General features: G+C 39.3%; 1 protein-coding gene across 1 annotated transcript; it reads left to right on the forward strand.

The window, feature by feature from the left end:
- Nucleotides 1-63: 63 nt before the first annotated feature.
- Nucleotides 64-16562, forward strand: LOC104527693 (nuclear receptor coactivator 2-like; the record flags this gene model as incomplete). The annotated part of the gene is made up of 4 exons (XM_010171482.1): nt 64-204; nt 3592-3739; nt 5926-7195; nt 16251-16562. Coding segments are annotated over 4 exons (1871 nt in total), but the record flags the coding sequence as incomplete, so codon positions are not given.
- Between the last annotated feature and the right edge of the window lie 229 nt (nt 16563-16791).

The following is a 16791-nucleotide window of genomic DNA, read 5'->3' on the forward strand; positions in this document are numbered from 1 at the left end:
TATTTTGTGTTCCTCAGTGGGGAAACTGCTATGACAAATACTTTCTAATGTATCTAATATCAGGCAAAATAACTTCACTGGACACAAGTACCATGCGAGCAGCTATGAAACCTGGCTGGGAGGATTTGGTGAGAAGATGCATTCAGAGGTTCCATTCGCAGCATGAGGGGGAAATATCGTTTGCCAAGAGGCATCACCAGGAAGGTTAGGTTTCCTATTTTTAGCATTTTCTATTTTTAAACTGTTTGTCATTTGTATCTGTTGGTTGTGATCTCTTTGTTATGTTTACATGGAACAATCAAGGGCTACTGACGGTCCCTTTTTCATGCTGATTTGCCTAACACACTGATGGCTCTCTCTAGAGAGGTTTTGCACCTTTCTCCCTGTTTGTTTTAGCCTGCTTGTTACAACTATGCCATACTGGAGGGTGCTTTAAATCTTCAGATTGTCACAATTATTTTAAGAAGACGACCCTTGCATATTGCCCACCAAAGCATTCATTACCCATCATTCTTCAGAACCTCAGCAGTTCATTGACCTGCATTCCTTTTCTCTGCAAAAATGGACTTTTACTATCACATTTCTGGTGAGAAACACTCAGTGTGAATTATCAAAGACGTAGCACTCTTGCTATCTGGAAACCTACATTGTTGTACTGTATCTAGCTGATAAGTGTCAACGGGATACACCACAAGCACATCTACTCAGTCAGGATGATGGTAGGTAAGATGTAGGAGAGTACTGCACTGTGAAAGGTTCCCCATGAGGTTTCTGCGGTAGTGACTATGTGGGGATTTTTCTTTTCATAAAACCCTAATACTGCTAATTCTAGTAACACAGATCCAAATTACTAAAAACAAATAACCCTTTATAGTCCACAGGAAAGTCCTGTCAAAACCAATGGGGAATAACTGGAACATTTTCAGTACAGGAGTATCATTCTTTTGAGTTTGTGTTTGTAGAACAGAGTTTACAGCTGGCCTGTGACAAATAGTTGCCATGGTCATTAAACAACTGACATGCTGTCTTGGAAACTAAATTGGAACTGGAATCTAAAATTATTCCACCACATACACACAGACACACACAAAAAAAAGGCAAAAAACTGCAACCTTTAATCTTGCAACATTAGTTCAATATTCTTTAATATGTTCTGCTTTCGTTAAGCCTTCAGGTTTCATGGTGGGAATATGGAGGCACAGAAATCCTGTGATATTTTATATAACAGCTTTTGGGGTATATACAGTAGGAGTGTTAAAAGTTCACAGCCTTATGCTGAGCTCAGACAGAGCTGAAGAAGGTAGTATGCAATTAAAATTAAAGCAGGGGTTTAGGGAGCAGTTTCAGGTAAGGACCTGTCTGTGCTGAAGGTGATTTAGGAGTTTCTGTTAATGGCATCCAGCCACTTGTTACTTCAGTCCTCTTCAAATGATTCCTGACCAAATTAGCAGCTCCTACATCCAGTGCCGAGGTTTGAGAGGGTCCTCTCAAAGCTATCTGTAAAGTGATAAAAATATACGTGTTTTGGAGTTTACACTGTATCATTTCACAGAAGAGGCTTAGGGTCATCATATAAACTGTAAAATTAGTCTAAATGAAGGGGCTCTATTTCTGTGGAAGTGAAGAAAGTGAGTGATAAGAGAAGGAGCTTTGCTGCAAAAGATCCAGCACTAGAGAGGAATAATGGCTGCAGCATGGAGAAGAAAAACAAGACATATCTTGGGCAGTAGCATCTTTGTACTTGACTAAAGAACTCCTTGCATTTTTAAAGTCATTATGATTTGAGAATAGAAACAAAGAAAGTAACAGTCTCCTACATGTAATTTAGTGTTACAGTGCGAAAAAAATTCAGTGTTAGCTTGATAAACAATAAAAAACACAAAGCTTTCAAATTAACTCTCAGTATAAAGTGCAAAATATATGGTAAGTTTTTATTGGCCACAGTCAGAAAAATAGCATTTCCTCAAGAGGAATACGGAAACATTCTTGTTTGCTTAAAGAATTAGTTTGGAAAATGATTTAAGTAGAGATTTCACTTGTATCCTGTTGGCATTGAGTACTGGAATTTCCTGATGTGGTATATGCTAAAGTTAAGAGCTTTGGACCTTCTGGTGCCCAAAGGTTAAACTGAAACAATGACATACCTAACAGTGAAATTTTGCTTTGTATTGTTTCACAGTTGTAGGTTTTTGTTTTTCTTTACATTTTTACTCTGAAAAACCCCTTCTGGTTGTTTAAATTATGCTTCCTGTTTTCTCACTGCCTAAATAATACTTTTAAACCTTGCAGAACAATATATAACAGTGGGGGGGGACGGGGAAGGAAAGCAATCATAACCAGTCCTGCAAAGCTGAAAATCTGGTAGCTCTGTAGAGGACACTATTTAATAAAACCACACTCGGAAAACCATGTCATTTCATTACAACAGGAAATATTAAAAGACAAGCAATGAAATGAAATGAAGATCAGAGGATACAATTAATTGTAAAAAAAAAAAAAAAAAAAAAAAAAAAAAAAAATTTAAAAAAATCAAGCCCACAGAAAATATATATGTATGAAAAAATAGGAAATTAAAACTATTTGTAGTGCTTCATTCCCATATTCTCCCTAAACAATTACATGAAAATTCTTAAGTATTTCCCTCCTGACATATCTGCAATCCTAGTGTAATAGCTTTTGGACTAGGAATTTAAAATTATCAGACTTGTTTCATTGATGGCAAAGAGTGAATAGTAGAATAAATGTTTGAAGATTGGCTTCTCCATAACATGGTTTTCATTTTTAATTAACGAAATGTCACAGAGGTCTACAGGAGTTAAAGAACTGAATTTGTTGAAGTTCAGATTTACACTGCAAACTTAAGAGCTGCAGAATATGTGCCCCAAACCTGAAATGCACTCATAGCTAACACTGGGGAAGGATAGCACAGCCCCAATTTTGTTTAGGTAATTGTATTGTAATTTGTTTGAGGTGTATATTTTTGTATTTGTTCTTTAAAAAATAATAATTTCTTGTTCTAGTTCTTTTTAGTTCGAATTGTTCCCATTTAAGAGATTTATGTACTTTTTAAATTAAAGAAGTATTGAGAGTAACTGGTACAAGATACTTTAAGCAGACAATAAGGAGAAAAAGATACAGACTAATGGAGACAGACGATCTAAAAACTAGGGGCATTTGTATTTATATATATATCATCTACATCATTGTGATGTAGATGATACAGATGAAAAAATGTATGAGGAACAAGAGGAGTTAGACACATATTTGATTAAATGTGAAATGGACATCGAGGACTTCTTGGTCAACTCCTGAAATATTCTCTCTTCCATACTATCTGTCCTGTTATGGCTGTCACTCCTTACAGCTTTTCTTTTGATCACCCTACGTTATTTGAGATCCTTTATTTTATATGCATTCCATCTGTTTATTTTCAAATTTTTTCTTGTTTTTTGTTTTGCTTTGTTTTTTCAAAATTAACACAGTATCTGTGGTATTAGTGCTGATGGATTTAGAACATCAGATCTTGAGCACCTAAGCTACCTGTGCTATAGTTTCTCATTAATTTAATTCTGTTATTTTGCTTGCTTGCAGTGCTGAGGCAGGGACTAGCGTTTAGCCCTGTTTATCGGTTTTCCTTGTCTGATGGCACTATCGTTTCTGCCCAAACGAAGAGCAAGCTCATCCGTTCTCAGACGACTAGTGAACCTCAGCTTGTAATCTCCTTGCATATGCTTCACAGGTAATACTGACGGGTTTATTACTTGCACACTCTGCAGAGAGACAGCGAAAGTACAAAGTTGCCAAAGCGAATAGTTTGTTTAAGGCTGATAGACATTCAATTGACCTGGAACCAATACCATGAAAACAAAATAAGTTTTAGAATCAGTGCTTACAGCAGGAAAAGACTGTAAGATTATTTCAGGATTTACAATAGTACGCTGGATTTTCACATCAAGATCTTCCATTAAACACACAAAATTTCCTTTTATCTCATGTTCTTAATGTCATTGTTTTCATTTTCTGTATTTTGCAATAGTAGACGCAAGAAACTTTCCAAATGTAATTAAGTCTAGAAAACTTTGAAGAAATTTAAATTCCTGTAGTTCACAGTCAGTCATATGTTGGGCCCAGGTCTTCTTTAAACAATATGTTGTGATTACTAAAACTGCATTTTAGACAAACATATTTTAACTCTTTGTCTCTCTTCATTCCTTGTCTTTTCTGGTGCTTGGGAGTAGTGGCTTTCACATGTCCCATCCTAAGGAATGCTGCCACTATTAGTTGTTTGTTTGGTTGTTTTTTTTAAAGGCACAGGCAATAATATTTTAAAGGCAGGAATAAGTAATCACCGACCTCAGAACTTCATCATAAAATTTGAATTAAGTCATTGCATGTTCTGGTACATTTGTCAGATTTTGTTTCAGGTTTTATTTGCTCATTATAATTATAATACTGTTTTCCTTTATCCACAGTATCACTTTTTTGAGAGGGAGAAAACAGCTCTAAACGTAATTAAAACTGAAAACATTTTACAGAGATTGTAGATTTGGAAATTGACCTAACCAAAAGCTGTCTGAAAGTTGCTGTCTTTGGATTGCTGAATATACTTGGTATTACATGAAGTGATAAATTTTTAATTTAAAAAAGCACCATTAAGTTAAAAATGGTACTTGCAAATATTCTTGCTTTTTTTTAGCAGAACACTGGCACTATTGCATTTGTAATAAGGTTTTAAAAATCCACCTTTCTTTTTATTGTTCACATTGTTCATCTTTGGCTTTATACCTAAGGCAACAAACACAGAATGGCAAGCTGCACTACTCTGTGTGCTTCAGTCCTTTCACTTCTCTTGCTTTAGCAAAATGCAGAGGTTTATCTGCACTTATCCTGTGCAAGTAGGAATGGTTTGCATCTTATCGAAAAATCATATTGGGAATGTTCCATTAGTATGTGTTTTTGGAAGTCCAGAGTTGATTTAATTTTTCCCAGAACCCCAGGTTTTTTTCTGCCTCATCTGCTTGACTCTGTCTCTTTTATAGCTTTTAGCTTTTGGGAATGTATCTGATTTTTCTGATTTAAGTTTTAGCACAGAAGTAAAAAGTGTATCACATCCTCCCATAAACTAATTAATATCTACTGAGGAAAAGAGAAGTGATCTCAGGTGCTCTTACAAGAGCTTTTTCTCCGTGTGTGTGTGTCTTCTGTTTCCTCCGTCTTACAGCCTACATCTCTAAAATATGAGTTTCAACTCTTATGTGTGTGATTTTTCTGTTTTTTCTCTTTTCCTAAGTGCCTGTGCAGGACTGGATTGCTAACAGACTGTTGCCATTCTGAAGTAGTATCCAGTAGTTCTCTTGGCTCATATGCTGTCTTGGAGCAGTATTGAAATACTCAGGCAATATAGAAATGTGACTTTTTCAACTTTCTTTTCACTATGAACTTGGTGGGCAAACAGCCCACTCCAGCCTTGTGGTGTGGCTAACTCATAGAAATTCAAAACTCCAGCAAATAGCTGTCCACAGCTGTCTTGTAAAACATATATTTATTTGGATCATATGTTTCAGATGAGATTTCTGTCAGTTCTAGCAGTTAGCTCTTGCTGAATTGTAGAGAAGCGATATACATTAAAGGGTAATTGTAACCTACCTGCATTTCTAATGAGTGTTATTTAAATGAGGTATAATTTTGTTTTCCCTCTCTTCCACTGATTTGTTAATGAGGTACTGAAAAACCATACTGTTAATGTGCAGCCATGTTGAGAGTTGCATATCACTTTTGTCAAATTGCCAATTTGTTTTTAATTTTAGGTTTGTTGTGTTATTTTAAAACGAGGTTTGGGGTTTTGCTTCTTTTTCTGTAATGTAATTGCAAGTTGGCCACTGTCATTTTAGCTAATGGGTTGTTTTTCTTCCCCTTGCCACATAGAGAGCAGAATGTCTGTGGAATGAATCAGGATTTGACTGGACAAGGAATGGGGAAGATATTGAACCCAATTAGCTCCAGCAGCCCTGCCCATCAGGCCATGTGCAGCGGGAACCCAGGTCAGGATATGACCATCAGTAGCAATATAAGTTTTGCCATAAATGGCCCAAAGGAACAAATGGGCATGCCAGCAGGCAGGTTTGGTGGTTCAGGGGGAATGAACCATGTGTCAAGCATACAAGCATCCACTCCTCAGGGTAGTAACTATGCACTAAAAATGAATAGCCCCTCACAAAGCAGCCCCGGCATGAACCCAGGGCAGCCAAACTCTATGCTTTCCCCAAGGCATCGTGTGAGCCCTGGAGTGGCAGGAAGCCCTCGCATCCCACCCAGTCAGTTCTCCCCTGCAGGAAGCTTGCATTCGCCCGTGGGAGTCTGCAGCAGCACAGGAAATAGCCATAATTACACCAACAGTTCCCTGAACGCACTTCAGGCCCTCAGCGAGGGCCATGGCGTTTCTCTAGGATCATCGTTGGCTTCACCTGACCTAAAAATGGGAAATTTACAAAATTCCCCTGTGAATATGAATCCTCCCCAGCTAAGCAAGATGGGAAGCCTGGACTCTAAAGACTGCTTTGGACTATATGGGGAGCAATCCGAAGGTACAACTGGACAAGGAGAGAGCAGCTGCCATTCAGGAGAACAGAAAGATAGTAGCGATAGCAACATGCCACCAGTTGTTGGTGGTGAGAGACCTGATGGACAGACTAAACTGCACGATGGAAAAAGCCAGACAAAGCTTTTGCAATTGCTGACCACCAAATCGGATCAGATGGAGCCTTCGCCTTTGTCCAATACCATGGGAGATGTTAGCAAGGACTCCACAGGAGGGTTGCCTGGGTCTGGTTCAGCGCACGGAACCTCGCTCAAGGAGAAGCATAAAATTTTGCACAGACTATTGCAGGACAGTAGTTCTCCTGTAGATTTGGCCAAGCTCACAGCAGAGGCCACAGGCAAAGAACTGAACCAGGAGTCCAGTAGCACAGCTCCTGGTTCAGAGGTGACTGTTAAACAGGAGCCAGTGAGTCCTAAGAAGAATAATAATGCACTACTTCGCTACTTGCTAGATAAAGATGATACTAAAGATATTGGTTTACCAGACATACCCCCAAAACTGGAGCGGTTGGACAGTAAGACAGACCCTTCCGGTAGCACAAAGTTAATAGCTATGAGGACGGAAAAAGAAGAGATAAGCTTTGAGCCTAACGAACAGGTAAGCAAATCTTTGCATTACGTGTGAATGAGATGTTCTAGGCCTGCATTCATTTTTTCCAGACTTCCTCTAAGAATAATTTCTTGACACTTCAAGGGACCATTACCTGTCTTTTGAAATTCAATCTTCACTCAATTTTCAAGTTGATGTTACTAAGTTGTGTGTATCACTCTGTCTAAAAGAACAGACTCTGCCTGGGAGGAGACACGGTAATGCAGGGACTGAACACTGGGGAACCTTTCCCAGATGGTAGTCAGACAAAGAGAAAATACTTGTACCTCTTGGTTAATGCTAACTTATTGACAGCTTTTCTCAGAGGCTGTTGTTGAACTGCTGTGAGCTAGATGGGCTCTTGACCAAGTCCAGCACAGCAACTGCATTTCTCCCCTGTAAAGCAGGTTCACGCTTAAGGACAACAGTTGTTAGAAAAGACTGATACCAACTTTGCATTATTGGTCTTTGTGCCATACTTGATCTGCAAATTAAAACCAAGGCAAATAGACTTCCCTTGTTTCTGTGCCAATTAGGAGTTTTGTTGTTTCTGTTGGTTTTGTTTTGGTTTGGTTTTTTAGTTTAAAAATTTTTATATTCAACCCCAAGTTCCCGTGGATGTTTAATTGCATTCAGAGTTTCTCTGCCTTCTGTGCATGATTGTTGCTGTGCTGCCAACGTACTTATAAACTATATGTTGTTAGGACTTATGCTACAGAGTATTTCACTGTCCTTCATGCAGAATTCACTTTCAGAAAGCACCAGGTTCACATCACCCAGAATGCTCTAGTTTTCAGAGCTTTGCAAGAAAAAGGGATGCAACAGAAGCAATTTGCCACTTCAATATTACTGTTTATTTTATTTATAAAATGGGTAATTACAATATCAATTTTAGTATAAGTCATTTTCTGGGGAGTTTATAACTAGCTGGAGTTAATGATCCCTAGCTTTGTCCTATACTATCAACTCTCCCAGCTGGTCATTAATCCCTAGGCAGTGCCCTGTGCATGAAGGCTTAGTTTGTAAATCATGATGATCAGATCATATACTGTAAATGTTCGTGGCTCTCTCATTCACAGCTATATCCTTTACTTTTAAAATACTGTATATTTTTAATGTGTGGACTGGGTTTGAGCTTGTTTGTTTTTGTGAATCTCTTCTATTTTTATTTTATTGTGTGTATATCAATGCATCATTTTTAATATTTTCTGTATTATAGTTTGAAGCTGAGGGATAGACAACATTTTCTTAGCCTCAAGTCACAGCATTGGATTATTTTTTTATACTTTGCCCTTCCGGCACTCTTTAACCAGCAGTCAGTTCTTTCAGCAGTGGTTATAACCACAAAATGTAGAGGCCAAACGTGCCACTGCAGTGTGGATGCAGCATTGTTAAAATCTCAGTTATCCAAGCATCTCCTAAGGTTAATTCACTACTTCTGTTTCAACAGAATTTGACAACTATTGCCATTATGTAGGAGCAATTGTGGTTTTTCAATCCTTTCCATGCTTTAGGGGGAAACTGAGCCAAATTACACTAATTTCTACAGGGATTAATCCTCAAGAGTGGATGTTAGTTTAGTTCTGAATACAGTTACTATTTTGTAGTGCCTGTAGGGAGGGCTTAGATTCTCTGTGAGAACTTATGCTTTGTTAGGCTAAAAAAAACACATATATCAAGAAATCCACAGCTAAACTGGCAAGAAAAAAAATATTGTAGAAATATCTAATTAATTTCAATTCCAAGTTCAGATCTTAAGACATGAAAGTAAATGTCATTATCTCAGATAATACTTGATTGAAGACAGAAATCCTTCAGTCCTCAGTATTTGATACTGGACAAGAACATAGAATTTGGTAGTCCCCAAAAAAATTATTGTCTAAATGAGTAGATCAAAATCATGGTCTTCAGATGGTTTACTCCTCAAGAATTAAATTTCTAAAAGAATTAAAATTTCTTTATCTCTGTGGAATAGACAAGAAATGGCTTAGTTTGTGAACCCATTTGCAAAAAGCAGGTTTTGTCCCCTCCAGAAGTTAGTTGTCTAGTCCAAGGTAGTCCTATGAACTCCTTTCATCATTGATGGAAAAATGGAAGATTATGGGATTTTTTTTATCTTATCCTAATATGTGTCTAAAATAGGGGAGGTAAGTTGCTCTCTAGTGATTTTCCCATCGACTAGCGGTAGCCTCGACAGTTGTTTTAAACTAGCTGCCTTACTTTTTCATGGCTGAAGATAGGCAAGTTGCGTCTCACCCTAAATGTCAAAATGTAACTATAAGACTAACTTTAAAGAGACTTTGCTGTCTACAAGCATTGCCAACATCAAGCATTTGAAAATGAGATCCCCAATATTATGAACTTTGTAAAGTGAAGAGTCTATTCACTTGTTATTTTCAGGCTTCATGTTTCTGAGGTCAGGGCAGGGGTTTGAGGGGGTTGGAGTATGGACTATGAATGTATTGCCTCTTCGTAAGATTTGAAGACAGAAATTGTTTCCCAGGAGAGAGGGAACTGGAGGTACAGACAGGTCCTGGAGTTGGGGCTGTTCAGAAAACCATGAAGCAGTGCAGGAGTTGTGATAAGTAGTAAGGGCTGGAGTGCTGAGGCTTCCTCAGCACTGAGGTAAGGAGAAGCTAGTCCCACGGCTGTGATGATGGAAGGCTGCTGGATAATGACAGAAGGGCTTTTGTTGCTCCCGTTGATTGTAAATAGAATTTTAAAAGCTACTTAAAATGCAGTGAAACCTGGATCTGAATAAACAGAAGTCCAACGTGGAGTAGGAGAGGAAATGATGGGGAATATAAAATAACGTAAGCGTTTATATAGGCAAAGACCAGGCCTTTAAACAAATAACTGCTTTACCCCAGTTATAAAATCACTGAAAATATTTAGCATCAAAAACTCTTCTGCTTTGGATGACGGTCTCCCACAGGAAGTGCTCATTGCCTAAATTTAGATCAAAGCTGTAACTATTTAGTACAAGACTAGAACACAGATTCTTGTGCTAAATTCTTCCATCCTCCTGCGTCCTTCCCCCCCTCCCCACCTTCTTCCTCCCGTATGTAAAAATTAGCCATGTGCTTGTGTTACCTATTTTGCAGGTTTATTTAAAACTTCTCCTCCCTGAGGAATGTTGTATTTTTAAGTAATTAGTCACTGGAGTGTGCAGTTTCTCTGGAAACTGCAGCAGAGTAGTGGTGGGATGTCCTCTGCAAGGGGGATTAGGGTGTTGGGAGGCAGCAGAACCCTTACGTTGTCTCCTTTTACTTTTGGTGTGACTTTCTGAGCAGGAAATGCTTTGAAGTGCACCACTGTACTGAAAATAGCAGTCTTCTAGGTAGTGTGTTCAAACATATACTTCAGCAGAGAGCAGCAACTGACAGGAAGCCTTTCTCAAATGGCAGAGAATATTTCCAGTGCTGTACCATTTCCCTTCCTTGGTGGGATGATGGTTATCAAGCTCTATTAGGCTGATTGCCATTCCAGTTAAGGCAGCTGTGGGGGAGAAGATGAAAGAGAGACCTGTTGGGGAGGCTCAGCGGAGCTTTTCCTAGGGCACCAACAGTAGTAGACTGTTGCTATCAAGCACTGTGAGTGCTCGTATTGTTCTCCACTGTTAAAAAGGGAAGGCGGTGGAAACAGGAGTCCTGATTTGCTACAGATTTGTTTTATAGGGCATCCCTCAGCAGTAAGTCTACATTTCCCTGCTGGCCCACCAGCTACCATGGAGCTGCCATGGTGAGACTTCATCCCACACCCTCCTTCCCTGTGCCCTGCTGCTTGTGCTGTCTCTCAAAAAAACTCCTTGTGTTTCTGGCTGCTGCTGCTGGTCAGGAGCAGCCGGTATAGTGGTCAGCAGATGGTCAAAGCTGACAAGGACCAGCTGACAGCTTGGGGGAAAGAGAGTGAAAGTGTAGGGTTGTGTCAGAGAAACGTCGTGCCCTGACAATGTCAGGTATTGCCTTGCTGAAGAAACATTTTGTTTAGCCGTATTGTTTAGCACTGCAAAATTCTTCTGTAAAATTGGGTGTGGATTATTATAGTCATGTTACAGTTGAAGAAGCCAAGATGTAGAAATTTGAAGTAGCTTATTCTCTGAGAAATCACTTGGTGTAGTGTGGAATAAAATCCTTATCTCCATAAGTGTATTCTCCTCTTTTTTTAGCCAGTAGACAATATAGACAGCTTGTTTGTCTGACAGGGACTTTGCAATGCCAGTCTCCACCAGTGCCATTCCAGAAATCAACTTAAGCATGTACCTTTTTGTCCTAAAACTCAGAAACTGTTCTGGTGTTCCTCACACACTTTATCAGCTCTGCTGTCCTCTTGCTTTATGTGGAAACCAGTGTCTTCCCAATACTGAAATATTTTCTTTACACATGCCCTTCATCTTCGAAAAACCTATTTCTTGATATCCAGAATCCATTAAATTCATGAAGGACATTGGTTTCTTCTTGAAATTCTATCAAAACCTTAGAATAGGGATTCCATTTTCTGAATGTCTTTCAATTGGAGTTCTGTTCCCAGAAGTTAGTAGTAGATTAACCTGATAATACAACAGGATTTCTGGCCAGTCGTGTATTTATTGCAGTTACCAGGGAGAAAAAAACTATACTGATTCCACTTCTGATTTACTTTTTCCTTCTTTTTATAATCCTTCAATTTATGGCTGGTTTGGAGCAGGGGTTTGGTTTTGTTTGCCTTTTATAGTCAAATGTTTTGCCCACGCTACAGAGGTAGCTAATAAGCTAACTTGGGGTTTATATCAGGCAGGTATAGTTTCAAGTTGTGTCCCCACCAAAAGACATCCTGTTGTAAGGAAAAAGTCCCAGATGCCTCTGTCATATGTGGTTGTAAGGGAAATGTATACATGTATGAAATTTGGAATACAGAGTCTCAGTGCAAGCCATGGGCATTGCCCATGGTGGAAAAAACATCTCCAGAGAGTTTTGTATCTTATCCAGTCCTTAGAATCCATGGAAGCTGGACTTTGACATAGCCATTTTTTTAAACCAAACTTCATGTTGAGATGTAACTGCCTTCCAGTAGAGCTGAAAAAAATCTGTAAGCAATTAACACTTTAATCTGCTTTTCTCTACATAACAGTGGTAAGTACTTCAAACATAGGTGCTTTTTCAAATGCAAAAACATTTCTAAGCATAATTTATCTTACGTTTTCTGGCACTTAGTGTCCAAATTATATGGAGATTGTTGTAATTGCATTGCCTAGAGAAAGTGGAAATATGTGCATGAGGACTTTCTTGTGATGCTGAGCACTTTATCAGGTGCTTTTTTTTTTTCTTTTAAATTAATTATAAATAACTGTTTTACAGGGAGGCTAGGGTGTGCCTTCTATTTACATAAAGTTCAATTTACACCGTTAACAAAATAAATATAGAATATAATAAAAGAAAAATCCCATTAAGCTAACCAAGTAAATATTTTAGTGCTAGTTTCTGCACATATGGTGCCATTTGAGGGTAAGCCTGGACACACTATGATGTTAATTCTAAATCCATCTTGGAGCTCTTGCAGCAGTCGAGAAGCCTCATCAAAAAATAAAGATGAAATATTTGATATTGATTAAGGCAAGCAAAAAAAGGGAAGGTTATGTATTTGTCTAGATGTTAGAATACATCTGTTGTACTTGGCCTTTTTTCACCACTTCCTGAGAGGAATTAAAAGCATCTTAGGGAATGCAGTTTTCTGACACGTTTGGATCAATATGTTTTTCTCTGGCTTTGTTTCAAGTTTGGGGTTGGGTTTGTTTTTTTTTTCTTCATTTAGTGTTTAAACAAAGAATTGCACTAGCCAGTGTCAAAAGAAAAAAAAAAAAAAAAGACACAAAGTCCTCCATGAAACCAACCAAAAAAACCCCTGCAACATATAAAACTTCCCTTCACTGTTGTTTCAGATATGTTTAATGAAGGCCATATGTCTTAATTCCCCCAAAGAGTACTGAATCATCCTTCTATAATTTATGATACCCTACATCAGTCTCCTTTGCTGGCTCTTGCAGTCCCTTCTTGTACCAAATCTCACAGTGCTCAAAACATGGCTCCTATAAACATTGCTCACGATTGTCTCCTGAAGCGCCTTTTGAATCTGCTTATCACCTGTCCGTGCAGTGATTTAGGCTTCTTTATAATCACATTTGATTCCTCCTGGCTCTGCCTTTTCTACTGGTGTGCTGTGTCCACCCAGCTGCTTGTAAGTGCCTGGAAGGCAGCAAGTTAGGAGGGGGATTTGTCAAGAACAGATAATGTCAGACCAACCTGTTTTCCTTCTGCAAGAGGGCAGTGGGCTTTTTGGCATAAGAGAACCAGCGTGTGCCATGTGTCTTGGTTTGAGTAAGGCTCTTTGGCACCCTTACACATGGCATTCTTGTAAGCAGATTAGAGATGCATGGTCAAGACGAAACTACTGTGAGTGGGTAGGAAGCTGTTTGGAAATCCTTACAAAGTAGTTATTTAAGAATTCACTGTCAAAATGGAGGTGCTGCAGGAGTTCCTGCAGCATCTAGAGCTGCTCAGTGTTTGAATAGAGCATATGCTTTGTAAAACTGTGTGTGACACTTGAATGTCTGCAAATACACTGGAGGATGGAATTCAGATTCAGCTGCAAGCAGGAGATATGGAGGAAAGATCTTAGGAGAACATTCAAGATGAACAAATGCTATTTATTATAATTAGTCAAGAATAGCACCAGATTTTTTTTTATTTTTTTTTATTTTTTTTTTTTTAAAGAAAAGGACAACTGCTTAGGTAGGACTTTTTTAGAGCTGTGTACAGGGATCACAGTGAGTACATAATAAGTGAAAGTCAGTAATGCCATGTCTGGAATATGCCAGCAGAGTATACTATGTGTAGAGTAAATCTTCTGCTTTGCTCAGCAGTTGTAAGGCTTCATCTTAAGTCCTGTTCTGGACACGGCACTTCAACAAAAGTGTGGATCCACTGAAGGCAGTCCACAGGAGCAACAGGAGTAATGAGAGGTCTAGAAAACAGGTTATATGCTGAAGAAAATTCAAGAAGTTCAGACTACTTATTAACTTCATCTTAAAACCTAAAAAGGCACATGTTTTCAAATACAGAAAAGGCTAGAAAAAGAAAGGGGAACACAATTTTTTGTCCAGATGCAAAATATGACTAAGGGCCTAAATTTCAGTGAGGGAGATTTTGCATTGACACCAAGGAAAAAAACTTGAATAGTAAGGATGGCGGAGTGCTGAAACCAATTCCCTGGGGAAGCTGCAAGTTTTCTGTTACTGGATGTCTTTAACAAGAGGCTGTATGAACTTCTGTAGGGAATGGCATACACTGATTTTGCCTCGAGGCTTTACATTTCTTCCAGTCCTCTCTTTCTGTGATTTCCTACCATTTTGCCAATAACACCAGCCTCCAGATCACCCACATGCTGCCTTTTAACGGAGTAAACTCCTTCCTCTTTTGCACCATGTATTTCAAACTGTAGGACTACAAAGATGATGATGTGGAAAGAGTATAGAGTAATACCATGTTTATCTTCAGTCAATCATCAAAAAAAGGCATGTAGAGATGTAAGCTCAAGGCACCTTAGCTACCTTTGAATAAAATAGATGGGCTTCCCAGAAGCAGGTGAGCTGTCGCACCAGGAGTTTAGTACAGACTAAGGTGCAATGTTTTCTAGCCTAGGCTGTGAGAGCGTCAGTGGGTAGTTTAAAGCCATCTCAGATATTTCTACATTAGCTTGTGATCTGTGGTGTAAACTTGCTTTCATTAAGTAACAAGTTCACAATGTGGCAGTAGGGGGGAAAAAAAAAAAAAAGAACAGGAAGAATTGTATTTTAGTTGTGTGCATGCTTGTGGTGTTATTTCTCAGTTCCCCATCCTTCATGGCTGACTGCTTGCTCTCTACTTCTCTTCCATCATTGCACATTTCCTAACGAAGGTGCTAATTTTGAGTAGGTTTTTGTTATAAATACTGCCATGAAATGTTTCCGGTGCAACGTGGTGGTAACTGAGACTGGACTGCCTGTTGGTAATTATTACCCAAAGGAGTTTTACATGATGCAAAGGTTTAGGATTGGAGAATATACTTGTAATAATTTCCAAATTTCAGTCAGAAAAAGGTCTTAATTCTGTGGGATTATAGATGGAGAAGCTAACAGAAAACCTCAACCAAACAAAAAAAACCAATCCACAACCAACCAAAAAAATCACAACTAGTGAAAATCAACCTTTTGAAGAAAAACATGCAGATCAATATTTATGTTAGTATAGGATGAACTTAATTTTTTTCCGATCTTTGTTTCATGATAATTTTCTACTGAATTGAATGTAACTAGATTTCTCTCTCTCTCTCTCTCTTTTTTTTTTTTTTTTTTTTTTTTTTTTTTTTTTTTTTGGAGAACTGTAGAGAAGTTATTTTCAGTGATTTGGGAAGCTGTGAGCAAAATAAATTCCTAAATCTAGTAACTACTTGACAGGTTTTAATTTACAGAACTTCTTTGAAATGTATATTTCTTGCCAGTTAGCTTATATAGAGTTATTCAGTGTTACGGTTTTGAATGTAACGAAGAAAATGCATATGGGGAATTGTTTTAGCCATGAAGCAACTTTTCCATCGTATGCTTTTAATCAAGTCATAAAGAGTCTAGAAATATGACTGTGCTGAAAGGAATACTGGTTATACCTACCTCAACCCCCATCTTTATCGCTGTTGGATCTATTCCCCTGCTAAATTATCCCTGCTGTCTGCACCGATCACATAGTGCACAGGGAGAATCTCCCCATTGCCTGAGGTACAGATTGTGTGGATTTGTACATCCCGAGGCCGGGGTTTTGAAGGGGTGCCAGTGCCACACCAGGTTCCTCAAATGCAAGGCATGCAAGCCCTGGGAAGCCTGCACAGTCCCCTTTTGACAACTTTGTGAGCTTCCTCCACATCAGGCTTGCTGCAGGAAGCATCCGAAGCCAGTTGCGGGTGCAACGGTTGTGGGCTGCCTGGCTCGGCACGAGCAGGACACCAAGAGCCCGCGAGCAGTGATGTGTACTGTGGGTTTATGTTTTTTTTATTACAGCCAGGCAGTGAATTGGATAACTTGGAGGAGATTCTAGATGACCTGCAGAACAGCCAGTTACCGCAGCTTTTCCCAGATAGCCGCCCAGGCGCGCCAGCGGGCTCAGTCGACAAGCAAGCCATCATCAATGACCTCATGCAGCTCACCAGTGACAGCAGCCCCGGCGCGGCTGTGGCCACCCAGAAACCAGCAATGAGGATTTCACAGAGCAGTGAGTCCACCTTCCACGCGCGTGTAGGCAAAGCTTGTGAACCCCCAAAGCGGTGGTGCTGGGGAGGAACCGGGCAGCTCCTCGTCCTGGTCTGGTCGTGAGTGATGACAGAGCGCCATCTGCGGTCGTCCCATTTCGAAAGACCTGCGGAGGTTGCGTCTGATTCTCCCCACACCCTGGGAGTGTCCACTCAGAGTCCATGCCCTCTGAGGAGTTTTAAGGGATACCCTCAAAATAAATGAGATGTTCCCTGCTGTGGTTATAGGTGATGCTGCTGGCATGGAGAGCACGTGCGTGGTGGGAGCACGTGCGTGGTGGTCTGATGTAGAT

Source organism: Antrostomus carolinensis, unplaced genomic scaffold (genome assembly GCF_000700745.2).
Source record: "Antrostomus carolinensis isolate BGI_N321 unplaced genomic scaffold, ASM70074v2 scaffold36277, whole genome shotgun sequence".
Classification (NCBI taxonomy): domain Eukaryota; kingdom Metazoa; phylum Chordata; class Aves; order Caprimulgiformes; family Caprimulgidae; genus Antrostomus; species Antrostomus carolinensis.